Consider the following 13,349-nt stretch of genomic DNA (forward strand, 5'->3'; position numbering starts at 1 on the left):
CCCACAACGAAGCGTGAACCAAATCCCTGTCCGATTGCATCGTCCAATCAACCGGCCCGTCTTCTCGGTCTTCTCGGTGTCGCTCTGGACCACCTCTTCAAGCCAAGAAGAGCCGCGGACTCATCGGTCGATTCCTAGCGCCATGCTACGGGTCAGTCCGAAATCCATGCCGGGAGCTTGCCGCTCTCAGCCAAGTGCCAGCGGAGCCCCAAGACTTCTCGCGCTGCAACCTCAGATCGCTTCCCTTCCCAGCAAAGTTTCCTTTCCGAGCCAAGAAAAAGCCCTCCGAAGCTTTAAGCCGCTATCCCCTGCCAGGAACACCGACGACAGCAGAGGGGCCGCGGCGTGTCCATGTTCCATGCAGACCATCACACCCAGGTCGGTGACCACTCACCAGCCGTTCCGCCTGCAGGGACGGCAGGTCGCATTCTGCGGAGCGTAATCGGACACACTGCAGAGTAAGCACTCGAGCGGCGTGCTCGGCCAAGCCCGTTCGAGAGGCCTCACGGCTTCGCTCTTGTCTCGGCTTCATTCAGCCCTTTTGAGCTTTCTCCGTCCCGATGTTTGTTTGTTTGTCGGGGACTGGGCCCTGTTTGTCGGGGACTGGGCCCTGTTTGTCGGGGGCTGGGCCCGGTTAGGCATGAGCCGCTGCATCGGTCCCTCTGTGCGACATGGGCAAGAGGACCGCCGCAGCGCAGACCCGCGATGGCATCGACTTCCCTCGAGATGGTGAGGCGAACACGAGATTGGCTCTCCGTATTCCCAAGTATCGAACGGTCCCACCAAATGCCGCGGTAAGATTCGCCCGCTCTTCACCAGCGGCTCCCGCCCAAACTTCCACAGAACGAGGCGTGTCACCTGCTATCGCTTCTCATCGTGGATTCGGTGGCCTTGGTTGGGCCACGGAACAGCACATGTACCCCGGGCGGAACGCCATGCAGCCGCCGATTTCGAGTTTAGCCGTTCCCTGTGCCGATTCTCTCAACCGCAAACGAGACAATAAGTAGTGCCGCTGGTGCCCGCGCGAATGTGTGACTGGACGAGTTTCGGAGAGGACGACCTCGAGTCCAGTGCAACAGAACACCAGGGAACACAGATTGGGGCCGCTGCAGCCATTTTCAAGCGGCGACCTCGAAAGACTCAACACCTTATTTTGGTCGCGGCGTACCACTGTAGAAGTTCCTTTAGCCCCGACGAAGACTCTGTTCGCTTGCCTCGATTTACCGTATTTCGATGCTCCTCTTCGGCTCAGCCGCTGTTGACAAGAAGTTGTTCACGGCGAGAGGAGAGACAACATGCTCACATGGCGGATTTTCGCGTACCGCTTGAGTCCCAACTCCATGGTTGTGACACCATCCCCAACATTCGGTGGTACCGTTCAACGAGACCTCTCAACCCGACTGCCGCGGTAGTAACCCGAGTCGACCGATTGTCGCCCGAATCCGTTTGCCATGAGGCTGGCTAGCTTGCTCGAAAGAGGGCATTCATTCGGAGCCCTAGGAGGCACGCCAGATGCCTACCCAATACTTGCCAATTCACTTCACGCGCCGCTCGCCGGCTTCACCATCAGCCAGGGTTCAGTTACTGGCTGAGCTGGAGTGATCATTTCTCAGTCGGTCGCGATACTAGTCCTTTTTTTCTTTTTGTCTCGACTCAGTTACGATTGCTCTTTCATTCAGTGTTGCTGATAAGAGCGCAAACTGCTCTCATTCTCAGTCCAAGCCAGGCCAACGCCCCGGCATTCTCCCATAACGCCATTTATATCCATATGCCTACGAAACACGGATGGGTTGGGGCATGAAAACCACAACCAGCGTTCTTCTTAGACAGATGCATACTCTTGTGTTGAGCACCCTTGATTCACTTGAAGGTTACTACAGACTTCTGAGGGCTCACACCCCTTAGCTTACAAGACAGATAACTGTCGTGTGCTCCTCGAATGACACCACCAAATCTTCCACCCCCCAAACAAGTAGTGTTGGTAGAAAAATAAGAAGAGAAAGGCAGTATATTCACTTATATGTTTAAGGATACCCACAATATCTCTAGTGGAAGACGGAGCTAGCTCCGAAATCGCAACTTCGGATCTCGGGATACCGCGGCCTTGGTCCACTCCCTCTGCCTCGGTCAAAGCGGCCGTCGTCCGGTCCCCGCACCGGGATGGAGCCAGCCGCAACAGGCGGGGTGAATTAATAGGGCACACATCACTAAACATCCATACTTGCCTATGGGATCACCAAGTAATCAATGTTATTCATCGCGATTGGATGAGTAACGGCCCACGCCACAGGCTTGAGTTTGTAATCCCACATATCAATATCTTTTGCTTATATACCGGGGTCCCCGTTCTGAATCAACATCCATCTCGTTGTACCTTCAACCGCCGTGGGAATACATCACGTCATGACTGACCTCCCAGCAACCATGAAGGCCGTGGTCTTCCACGGCCCCAAACACATTGCCGTCGAAGAGCGGCCCGTTCCCAAGCGTAAGCCTCCGTCGCGCATGCCCCATATCTCCGACACGGCGCTCACCCAGACCGCAGTGCAAGACCCCAAAGACATCATCGTCAAGGTCCATTCCACGGCGCTATGCGGCTCGTAAGTCGGCGCCCCTGAATATGTTTATCGTCGTCCACCAACCTGTATAATTTGACAACAACCCTAGGGAACTGCACGTCTACCGCGGCCACCAGCCCTCCCCGACGGGTTTCATCATGGGCCACGAGTTTGTCGGCACCGTCGTCCAGGCCGGCAGCGAAGTCCAATCCGTCTCCGTCGGCGACAAGGTCGTCACGCCCTTTACCGTGTCCTGGTAAGTCAAGTCGAGTTGAGTCCAGCCCTACCCCAACGCCACGCCACGCCACACGCTACTCAACAACAAACAACCCCTTTCCTTCCCTCTCCCACCAACACATTAAGAGACAAACCTCCCTAACCTTTCTCCACCCCCACCACTCCTTAGTAAAACCTGTTTCTACTGCACGCACTCCGCCTCCTCGCGCTGCGCGCACTCGCAACTCTTCGGCTCGCCGCACCTCGACGGCGGCCAGGCCGAGTACGTGCGGGTGCCCCACGCGGACGGCACCGTGGTGCGGGCCCCCGCCGAGATGACCAGCCCCGATGGCAGCGCCGACGACCGCGCGCTGATCCTCATGGCGGACATCTTCCCGACGGGGTTCTTCGGCGCGCGCAACGCGTTCGACATGCTGCGCGGGCAGGGGCTGGAGGTGAGCGAGGCGGTGGTGGTGGTGATTGGGTGCGGGCCGGTGGGGCTGTGTGCGATTGTGTCGGCGTTGGAGTATGGGCCGGGGAAAGTGTTTGCGGTGGATAGCGTGCCGGCGAGGTTAGAGGTGGCGAGGGGGTTGGGGGCCGAGCTGTTGAATTTTGCGGGGGAGGGGGGAAGGAGGCGATGTTGCAAAGGGTGCGGGAGGTGACGGGGGGGCGCGGGGCCCATGCGCGGGTCATTGAGGTGGTGGGGTTGAGCCCGGCGTTGAGGACCGCGTTTGATCTGATTAGACCGTTTGGGGTGATTAGCAGTATTGGGGTGCATAATGCTGAGGTGAGGCTGTTGTGGTGTGGTTTGGGGGGTGGGAGTGGTTTTGCTGATCGGTTGGACAGATTCCCTGGGACGGCAACGAGGCGTATAAGTGGGTGGTTTGCTGCTTGTTTTGGTGTTGAGTGGATGTGCTAACTGGGAACAGCAAAAACGTCAGGGTCCAGATGGGCCGTTGCCCGGTCCGATCCATCTTCCCCGAGGCGCTGCCGGTGTTGGTGAAGAACCAGGATAAGTTCAGGTGGGTGATTTCGACGTTCAATAAAATCCCCGTGCTAACTGTGGTAGCTTCATGTTTGACAAGATCATGCCGCTCTCGGAGGCGGTTGAGGGATATGACTTGTTTGACCAGATGAAGGTGCAAAAGGTCATCTTCAAGCCGTGAGTAGAATGGTCGTGTTGAGTAGGCGTGGAGATAGTCCTCAACAGCACATAGCCGAGTAATTCCAAACAGAGAGTGCTTTCCATCATGTTTGGGATGATGTGTGTGACATCTCAGTTCTGCCTCGGCTTGACAAGGCCGTCAAAAATCCAGTAGTAGGTGACCGTCGAGTCGTCCTGGACGGTCGCCAGCAAGATCCGCTTCCCACGCTTCGGCCCCCTCCAAAGCCTCCATTGCTCCTCCTCGCCAACCTCGTCGGCCGCATCCAGGTCTCCTCCGCCCGGCGGGATAGCCTCGATGGCGTCAAATACCGCGGCGAACTGAGCAGGCGACCACTTCTCGGAAAGGTGGAGTGGTAGGACCCATTCGACCTCGGGTTCTTGAGGAATGCTCTCTCCGCACTCCTTCTCCGCCTTGATGATGTCGATCTGCTCATCCGGGTGCACGTAGAGGCGCTTTGGAGGGAGGCCGTAAATGAGTGGCCTCGGGAGGGTGTGTTGGATGTGCTGTTGTACTCTTGTCCAGTCGTGTTGGTATTCCAGATTGTTCAACACCACTTTTGTGAGCGCTTCGATATGGTCTAACGACGCCATTTTGAGTCTAAATCCTGCGGATGGGCGGGTGCTTGACTTGGAGTTGTCAGTTGTTGAGTTTTTTGACTGAATTTGCGGATGAAGTGGCACTGTATTTTGTAACAATGTACGGTACGAAGTAAACTGGCTTCCTATTCTTTGCCTCACGTGACCGTCATAATATGCCTTCACAGCTCTTTCCTCCCACGTGTAAACCTGCTAGCTACACATCTGGGAGGTAATATCGGGCTTGTTCAGGTTGCGAGCCGGCAAAACGTCTAGCTTTGTGGTGTTAGATTACTCTATATCAGGCAATATATGTCCATCATCCCACCGCAGAATATGCCGATGACCGGCTTGGGACAGGTATGTATGTATGCATGTACAACTTAAGTTGAAAAGCTTCTAACGCAGCTAGGTACCTACCTTCCTACCCAGGTATCTTACTTTATCCATCCCGCCTCGGCCGTACTAGCTACGTCGAGTGCGTCCAAAATTCTATTAAGGTCAGAGAAAATCTCTTGCGAGAATGCCTCGGATATTTGGTTTTTGTTGTCGCCATCGTGGAACTGACTGCCACCGTACATGGGGGCAGTATCGAGGCAAGTGAGGCAACGACACACAAGGTTAGCGAGCCGATCTCCCGCGTGAAGAGCCACACTCGTTTCCGCGATCTCGATGATCGTCTCCTTGATTTTCTCGGCGTCCTGCGTGAACAGTTTGGACAGGTCGACGTCTTCATCAAGGGGTATCTCAACATCCGCATCGAACCCTTTATCGCAAAACGCAGTCTGATACGCTTCGGACAGCCTCGAATCCCCCGTCTCGCCGAATGACACCAATGGATCCCAGATTAGCAGTTCCAGCATGCACACCCCGAGGCTATATATGTCATGGCCGATGTTGTATTGCTCGACGTCGTTGACCTGGTGCCGTTGCGGATGTTGGTAGATGATCCGGTGGGGGGCCGACTCGCCTATAAACCTCGTGGCCTGAGTCGTTGTGCGCGAGTTTTGCCACCCCGAGAGGAAGAGGTCAACATCTTTCTGGGACCCAGTTCGACCGGCACTGTCCACCTCGCCCCTCCAGTCCTTGGGGATGACAAGCTCGCCCCTCTGCTTCTTCCACGTCTTCGGCACAGCCAGGAGCAGGTTACCTGGTCGGATGTGCTTGTGCACAACATTGATCCGTGGTTTGTGCGCGTGCAAAACCGCGAGGGCAAGCTGATAGCACAAGCGCACACGAAGCGTGAGAGACGGCGCCGTCACCGCAGCTTCGTATACGTCGTCTAGGGTACAGAGTTCACGGGTGGGGTCCGGGTGGTCGAAGACGAGTCGCATCATCTTGGAAGCCTTGTTCTTCTCATATCCCCTGAGTCTCGGTATATGCCAGTGCGGCAAGGCCCCGGAGAGCGCCGCAGACAGGACTCGCATGTCGCGATCGTTCTCGGCCCAGGTTGCCTCGGTACTAGCCGCCGTCTCCCAGAGAACTTTGGCGACGCCACTTCCATTGCCCCCTAAATCCATGTAGGAGACACGAGCGACCGAGATGCCGTCGCCAATGGAGACAACATCAGGCGGATCCCCGATAACTTTCATCTCACCGGGTTGGATCAGGAGGTAGAAGTCGCCCCTGGTCGCCGCATCAGCCCTAATGACCGCCTGGTCAAAGTCCCGGAAGCTGGTTCGGTAGCTTTCCACCAGCTTCGCGAGCTTTCTGTTTGCCTGTGGGCGGAAGTACTTGAAAGGAGCTCCTCTTTTCTGGTTCTTGACGACATTTTCGATTGCTTGTGGAATGCTCTCGAGTAGTTGATGGACGCGCCGAAATTGGATCTCGAGATCTTTCCTCCTCTCTAGAGGGGCACTCGGGTCGCGGGCCACCTTCTGCGCAATCTCGACATCGGTCTGGAGAGCCACCCGTTTGCTTGTGACGCCGAACTCGGAGAGGTCAGCTGCCAGAGCCTCGGCGACCTCTTGCTCCTCGATTCTCTCCTCGATTTTGTTCCAGATCTCGATGATTATATCCACAGCGTTCGGTGCAAAAGCCTCGGCCATGGCGGTGATACTTGTCTGTGGATGGACAGGAAGGCCGGTAGGTTCGTGCCCGAGACCAGAAACTAACAGCGCATTCGACCACTTTTATAAAAATGACAAGGCTGCCGGGCTGCAGCGAGACGGCGGATGTCGAGCGGGCGCCAATCAATTCAACCGAGAAGGCCAAAAAGAGAGTCCCACCACGGCTGCCCACCGGTCTGCCTAACCCCTAACCAGTTTCAACAGACCTATTTGTGCCAATCATGCATCTCGCCTCGCGTCAGTGACATGGCATTGAGTAGATAAGTAGGTATCATGGCGGGGCCTTCGCCGGCGGCCGACCCCTTGTTCTTCTTGACTTGTCGTTTTCCCTCCCTCATCCCAAAACAGCGCGCTGGGGTTTTTTGATACCAAAACGATGGCCTCCTCTCAAAGATTCCATGTGAATTAACTGGAAATGATGGCCACGTTGGGAAGACTACCCATGATCTGTTGTTTTATGTAACCCGATCGATGAGAGGAAAAAGGGGAATATTTTTGGCTTGCGAAGAAATGACTTCTCTAAAGTCACAGGCCGAAGTTTCAAGAAAACAAAGAAAGAAAAAAAGCGAAATGTAGAGAGTGTTTGATATCCCATCCGGTCTTCCCTGTTAGTTATTTAGCTTGAGTGGGCTTGTGTGAAAGAGTGGTAATTTACGGTAGTTAGTTACCGAACAACCCTGCATTACGAAAGAGTGCTTGAAATCATGGCCCTGCTGCCCAGTCACAAGAGGACAGCCTCATGCACCGCGGGGCATTCAACAATCGTCCTCAACCTCAACCTCAACCTCAACCAACATCAACATCAACATCAACGACATCAACATTAACGACATCAACATCAACGACATCAATTTAAGCAGATCAACTTAAGCAGAACAATTCAAAGCAGCTTCATAGCCTCACATACACATCAAAATGGGTTCCGTGCTGCTCCCACATTTGCCCTCTGGTTGGCACGTGGACCAGGCCATCGTCTCAGGTTAGTGTCAACTCGCCAGTCCCAATCATTTCTTGCCCACTGCTCACAATCCGAGATTAAAGCCCGACTATCCAGCAGCTAACGTCAACTACAGAGGAAGAACGAGTCGTCGTCATCCGCTTCGGGCGCGATCACGACCCGGTAGGTGTCCCCTAACCCACTCAACCTTATCTACCCCTCAGCTAACCTCATTCACCAGGACTGCATGCGGCAGGACGAGGCGCTGTTCAAGATCGCGGAGCGCGTCAAGAACTTCGCCGTCATCTACCTGTGCGACATCGACCAGGTGCCCGACTTCAACGCCATGTACGAGCTGTACGACCCGTGCTCCATCATGTTCTTCTTCCGCAATAAACACATCATGTGCGATTTCGGCACGGGTAACAACAACAAGCTGAACTGGGTGCTTGAGGACAAGCAGGAGCTCATAGACATCGTCGAGACGGTGTATCGCGGCGCCAAGAAGGGTCGCGGTTTGGTGGTGAGCCCGAAGGATTACAGCACGAGGCACAAGTATTGATGATATGACGGATGGGAAAGGTTCGGGTGTCGGGTTGTGGTTGTGGTTATGGTCGTTCAGAGGAGGGGTTTTGTGTGATCGCGGCACAAGGGGCCACTGTGGAACATCGAGCTACGGAAAGGCGGAGTTGACTCTCCTGCCAGTTGCAAGACCACCACCGCTCTGCAGGTAAAGCACGATCTTAACTGCGGTGGGAACGGAGGCGGAGTTGCATATCGTCCCGGCTCGATAAAAACAGGAGCCGGGGCCGGCGACGAAAGCGAAGGGAAGAGCGATAGATATTCATAAAATGAAAATGGATCCCCTTGAGAATTTGTCGTGCGACTTGGCTCCGGAGCACCGTGTCCGTGTGTTTCGCGATCGATTTTCACATTGTTGCGCTCGTTTAACTCGTACTTTGATCGGCAGTGGTCCAGAGCGCCCAGAGCGCCCAGATTGCCCAGCGCCAGAGCCTTAATGCGCTAATCCTGACTCGGGCAAACCAAACCGTTACCCCTGTCAGCTCTCCCTTTACTGGTCTCGCTGGTCTCCTTGCGCCGTCTCTTTGCCACGCAAGCAAGGCCGCTGCTGCGGCATCAACCGAGAGGCTTGCTTTGGATCGGGACGAAAGTGTGTCGTCACTCGCTGTGCCCTGCGCCTCTGGACCCGCGTGGCCGTCGCAGACGGCCCTGTTGGTCCCACGCTCACAGTGAATATTTGTTTCTGCCTCCCACTTCCCAATTCAAGGTATCACGACCAGTTTCATTGCCGTCCAACGTCATCGCACCTTAATTTCTGCTTCCCGGCCGATAAGATCCAATTGGCCCCAACCATATTTCCTCCCCAAGTTTCCGTGGAGCAACCTCCCCTGGCCCAAATCGAACTTTAATCGCATCTTTGTCTCCATAAAGTCTGCCGATCCCGCTTGACAGAACCACGCACCGGGCCCGCTCGTCTTTTACTGTTCATACATACACATTCCTGACGAACAACCTCGCCTCCTTGATCTGTCCCGGACATACGCACTCTGACGGGCGCGCACTCTCACCCGTACCGTCGCCCCAGGCGACACCAAGAGACGGGATGCCGCCCTCCGTAGACCATGGCGAGAACCGGCCGCTGAACCTAGGAGAGCCACGTACATCAAATCTGGGCGCCACCCCCGTCACGTCTTCCGAAGAAGCGACCCTCGCCCGGCCAGAACTGACAGAGCCGTTCGAGAATGGCTACCACTTCCCGCCCAAATACCCCTTCAAAGAGGCGACCCAGCACGGGCTCAAGACCTTCTGGGGCTTCTTCACCACGCCCATGGGCTTCTTCTGGACCATCTACGGGCTCAACGTGGTGGCATGGGGCGGCATGATCTTCCTGCTGCTCTGCAACGCCTCGCCCGCCATGTGCTACCCCTCGTGCGACGACATCGACTCGCCGCGCCGCAAGTGGATCGAGTGGGACGCCCAGATCCTCACGGGGCTCTTCTGCGTCACGGCCTTCGGCCTCGCCCCCTGGCGCTTCCGCGACCTGTACTATCTCCTCCAACACCGCGTCCTGGGGAAACCTGAAGGCCTCCGCCGCCTGGCCGGTATCCACAACAGCTGGTTCCGGTTGCCTGGGACGCAGGACCTGCCCGTGGATGTCGGGCCCGGCAACATCACGCCCGACGTCCCCCCGAGCTGCGTGCCGATTCCGGAGAAGAGCATGGCCCGCGCGCCGTTGACCGGCACGCGGGCGCCGGCGACGAGGATGTGGAAGGTGGACTTTGTGATCTGGTCCATGGTGTTGAACACGTTTGCGCAGTGCGGCCTCTGCGGCATCATGTGGGGCATGAACAGGTACGACCGGCCGAGCTGGGCCACCGGGTTCCTGGTGGGGATTGGCATGGTGATCGCCATGGTGGGTGGTTGGGTCCAGTTTAAGGAAGGGCAGAGGGTCAAGAGCATCGAGGGTGTGCCGCTTACCGAGCGAGATCGGGAGAGGCTGGCGCGGGATAAGGAGTTGGGTATTCCGCACTATAACAACCTCAAGGACAAGAAGCCGAAGGAGAAGAACAAGGGGGACCCTGAGAAGTAGGGTTTTTGGGGATTCATCGGGAGAAGAGGAGTTGGTTTCATATGTTGATTTTGCAAAAACACGATACCCGTTATGATGGATGGCGTTGGGAACAAGCGAGCATACACGGCAGAGGCTACTGGTGATAATTAATGGTTAGTTAGCGTTGAGAGCATCGAGTTTATCGTTAGATTTATCATCATTGCATTGTTGTATTCGTAATCGAGGTATGACTCCATTTGACATCTTTCGTGCTCCTCACCTCCTCCATCTGCAAGTTGTTGACGATCTCGATGCCCAGCTGCATATTGTTTGTCACACCTTGTCCATCGAGGTTCTCGTTGGGTGCGGAGCTGCAAGGCCACCGAGGCCTGGGGTCCAGACCCACCAAATGGATGCTCTTTGTTGGCCACGGCACATGGGGCAGCCTGTCGGGGCCCATGCTCCGCCTATCTTCCAACCGGCGGCAGCCTATCAGTCAGCAGGGCGACGGGCTGCGGGCTCCAGGGTCCACCACCGGCAGCGTCATGCGGTCTCGTTATCTGAGGCGCCCAGCCTTTCCATTCCACACACAAAGCCCGAATCGGAGGCATCACCTGCCTTGGGCTTCCGTCCTTCCCTTCGTCAACTTCAACAAGAAAGGGACGCCCCGTCCCTCTATTCAACACCAGATCGAGGCATTTGGCGACTGGACAAAGTTTGATACTTGTTCGTCCCGACGCCTAACACGTTCTGGTTCAATCCCGCCGACCCGGTGTCTTTATCCAGGCACCTCGACCCCCTCCCTGCCGCTCCTTCCGGCAACGAACCCTTCGTATCCCATCTTCTAGGTTCCTGTTGTTGAGGTGTCGCTCTCTGCAACCGCAACAATGGCGACAACAATCATCCCCGCGCGGGCCATCATCCCGTTCTTGGTGGCCATGATGCTATTCACGGGCGTCTGCAACACGCTCCTGACCAAGTATCAGGTATGTCTCAGGCCTCTCTGCGCATCTTCTACCCACTCTTACTAACACTACCGTTACCAGGACAACCTCTGCGTCCGCGACTGCGACCATCCCGACCCCAAGAAGCGCAAGCACTTCGAGCAGCCCGTGATCCAGACCCTCCAAATGTTCGTCGGCGAGATGGGGTGCTGGCTGGTAGTCGGCCTGATCTCACTCTACCGTCGCTACCTCAAGCCCACCACCACGGCCGCCTCAGCCAGCTACCAGCCCATCGCGACCATCGACAACGACGACACCACCGGCCGCCCGCGCGATGCCGACGACAACGCCAGCATCCGCTCGACCACGCCGCTCAACCCCTCCCCCAACGACGGCAGCAACGACAACATCAACGACTGCGGCGTGCCCAAGCCGCACGACTGCCCCTCCGTCCTCCACGGCTGGCGCGTGACCCTGCTGGCCCTCCCCGCCATCTGCGACATCCTGGGCACGACCCTCATGAACGCGGGCCTGCTGCTGGTGGCGGCCTCCATCTACCAGATGACGCGCGGCGCGCTGGTGCTCTTCGTCGGCGTGTTCAGCGTCGTCTTCCTGCGCCGCCACCTGCACCTGTTCCAGTGGCTGTCGCTGGTGGGCGTGATGCTGGGCGTGGGCATTGTCGGGCTCGCGGGCGCCATCCAGCCGGATAAGAAGCATGCCGATGTGGGGCTTGAACCCGAGGGGGTCAATGCCGATGCCGTGCGGGTGATTGTGGGTGTGTTGATGATTGCGGGCGCGCAGATCTTCACGGCGACGCAGTTTGTGTTGGAGGAGTGGATCCTCGAGAGGTCGGCCATCGAGCCGCTGCGTGTGGTGGGCTGGGAGGGTGTGTTTGGCTTCAGCGTGACGCTGCTGAGCATGGTGGTGCTGCACGCGGCGGTGGGCAGGACCGAGGCGGGCCGGCTGGGGCCGTTTGATATGGTGGAGGGGTGGCGGCAGTTCTGGGAGAACAAGGGCGTGTTTGTGTCGAGCGTCATGATCATGATCAGCATCGGGTGAGTTTTTCTTTTCTCTCTTTTTTTCATCTTATCTCGCCTTTGCTTGCTAACGTTACTTCTCTCTCACCCATCCAGCGGCTTCAACTTCTTCGGCCTGTCAGTCACGCGCAGCGTCAGCGCCACGGCGCGCTCCACCATCGACACGTGCCGCACCCTCTTCATCTGGATGGTCTCGCTCGGCCTCGGCTGGGAGACGTTCAAGTGGCTGCAGGTGCTCGGCTTCGCCCTGCTCGTCTACTTCACCTTCCTCTTCAACGGCGTCGTCCAGCCCCCCTTCGCCTTCCTCCGCGTCCGCGAGGTCGAGGAGCTGTTGCCCGAGGAGCCCATCGAGCATAACTAGGGGGTGGGTTGGGTGAGTGAGTGAGTGGTTGGGAGTTGCTTTTATAGGTAGGGTTGACTGGCTCGCATGGTATGTTAGGAGAGATGTCAAGTCCCGTTTGGGGGAGCTGATGGTGTAGATATCAATCACATCGGCGGCGTTTGGATTCGTATCGTATCGTGTCAAGGGAGTGGGTATAAGGTTGGTTGGTATGGCGCATGGTACATACATGGTATCATCAACATCATCGGAAAGGCGCAGACACCGGACAGGACAGGACGTGCATATTTCGTTTCATTCAATTTGGCACAGCTAGGAGAACGTCTCAAACAACTAGCGGAGTACGGGCGCAAGGATTTGCTCACTACACTAAACCAAACCATACCGCAAACAACCCACTATAGTGAGATTGGCATATTTGAGAGTGGTATTATTGAGAGGTCTCGTTTGAGACTGTTCAGTGAGCTGGAGGTTACCTATGTACCCAAGATGGGTGATGTGTGTTTCCGGCTTTGACGGTGATTCTGAATTGCTGGACTCTAGGTTTCCGTGATGTCTAGTCCACGACAAGTTACACTTCTCTTCCTTCTGAGCCCAGTGTTCCTTGTTGTTGCGGAATTGGGGGTTGTTTAGAGATCGTACGAGAAGCCCCAGTAGTTATAACCCGTCCCCCATTCTGATAATGTAATCATGATCGAAATAAAAACCGAAGACGCCAAACCCCATCCCCCAACCGCGAACCCTTAACTGCAGTGATGCCCCGGTGTCTCCGTCCGTGAGTATGTGTAGAGAAAAGAAAACAGGAAAAAGAGAAAAAAGGAAGCATGGCGAAAGCAAAGCAAACCCCAATCCCAAGCATCCAACCATAACCCCTCTTTGTATGCGATGCGTGTGCTGTGTGCTGACCGCCCGTCCCAGGATCAATAACTAACCTC

The 13,349-nt window shown here is 56.2% G+C and overlaps 7 protein-coding genes across 7 annotated transcripts; 5 read left to right on the forward strand and 2 right to left on the reverse strand.

Annotated features, from left to right (window-relative positions):
• Positions 1 to 671: 671 nt before the first annotated feature.
• Positions 672 to 1,007, forward strand: CHGG_02994 (uncharacterized protein; the record flags this gene model as incomplete). The annotated part of the gene is made up of 2 exons (XM_001229509.1): positions 672 to 794; positions 912 to 1,007. 2 exons carry the CDS (start codon positions 672 to 674, stop codon positions 1,005 to 1,007), a joined length of 219 nt encoding a protein of 72 aa, XP_001229510.1.
• Positions 1,008 to 2,403: 1,396 nt separating this feature from the next.
• On the forward strand, positions 2,404 to 3,790 carry CHGG_02995 (uncharacterized protein; the record flags this gene model as incomplete). The annotated part of the gene is made up of 4 exons (XM_001229510.1): positions 2,404 to 2,600; positions 2,668 to 2,814; positions 2,965 to 3,229; positions 3,704 to 3,790. The coding sequence occupies 4 exons, from the start codon at positions 2,404 to 2,406 to the stop codon at positions 3,788 to 3,790; spliced, it is 696 nt and encodes a 231-aa protein (XP_001229511.1).
• Positions 3,791 to 4,050: 260 nt separating this feature from the next.
• CHGG_02996 (uncharacterized protein) lies at positions 4,051 to 4,530 on the reverse strand (the record flags this gene model as incomplete). The annotated part of the gene is made up of 1 exon (XM_001229511.1): positions 4,051 to 4,530. The coding sequence occupies one exon, from the start codon at positions 4,528 to 4,530 to the stop codon at positions 4,051 to 4,053; it is 480 nt and encodes a 159-aa protein (XP_001229512.1).
• Positions 4,531 to 4,732: 202 nt separating this feature from the next.
• On the reverse strand, positions 4,733 to 6,563 carry CHGG_02997 (uncharacterized protein; the record flags this gene model as incomplete). Its single annotated transcript, XM_001229512.1, has 2 exons — positions 4,733 to 4,787; positions 4,957 to 6,563. 2 exons carry the CDS (start codon positions 6,561 to 6,563, stop codon positions 4,733 to 4,735), a joined length of 1,662 nt encoding a protein of 553 aa, XP_001229513.1.
• Positions 6,564 to 7,499: 936 nt separating this feature from the next.
• CHGG_02998 (uncharacterized protein) lies at positions 7,500 to 8,083 on the forward strand (the record flags this gene model as incomplete). Its single annotated transcript, XM_001229513.1, has 3 exons — positions 7,500 to 7,563; positions 7,658 to 7,704; positions 7,763 to 8,083. 3 exons carry the CDS (start codon positions 7,500 to 7,502, stop codon positions 8,081 to 8,083), a joined length of 432 nt encoding a protein of 143 aa, XP_001229514.1.
• Positions 8,084 to 9,145: 1,062 nt separating this feature from the next.
• On the forward strand, positions 9,146 to 10,132 carry CHGG_02999 (uncharacterized protein; the record flags this gene model as incomplete). The annotated part of the gene is made up of 1 exon (XM_001229514.1): positions 9,146 to 10,132. The coding sequence occupies one exon, from the start codon at positions 9,146 to 9,148 to the stop codon at positions 10,130 to 10,132; it is 987 nt and encodes a 328-aa protein (XP_001229515.1).
• An 848-nt stretch (positions 10,133 to 10,980) lies between these two features.
• On the forward strand, positions 10,981 to 12,435 carry CHGG_03000 (uncharacterized protein; the record flags this gene model as incomplete). The annotated part of the gene is made up of 3 exons (XM_001229515.1): positions 10,981 to 11,079; positions 11,140 to 12,092; positions 12,171 to 12,435. The coding sequence occupies 3 exons, from the start codon at positions 10,981 to 10,983 to the stop codon at positions 12,433 to 12,435; spliced, it is 1,317 nt and encodes a 438-aa protein (XP_001229516.1).
• Between the last annotated feature and the right edge of the window lie 914 nt (positions 12,436 to 13,349).

This window comes from Chaetomium globosum, genomic scaffold (genome assembly GCF_000143365.1).
Source record: "Chaetomium globosum CBS 148.51 scaffold_2 genomic scaffold, whole genome shotgun sequence".
NCBI classification, from domain to species: Eukaryota; Fungi; Ascomycota; class Sordariomycetes; order Sordariales; family Chaetomiaceae; genus Chaetomium; species Chaetomium globosum.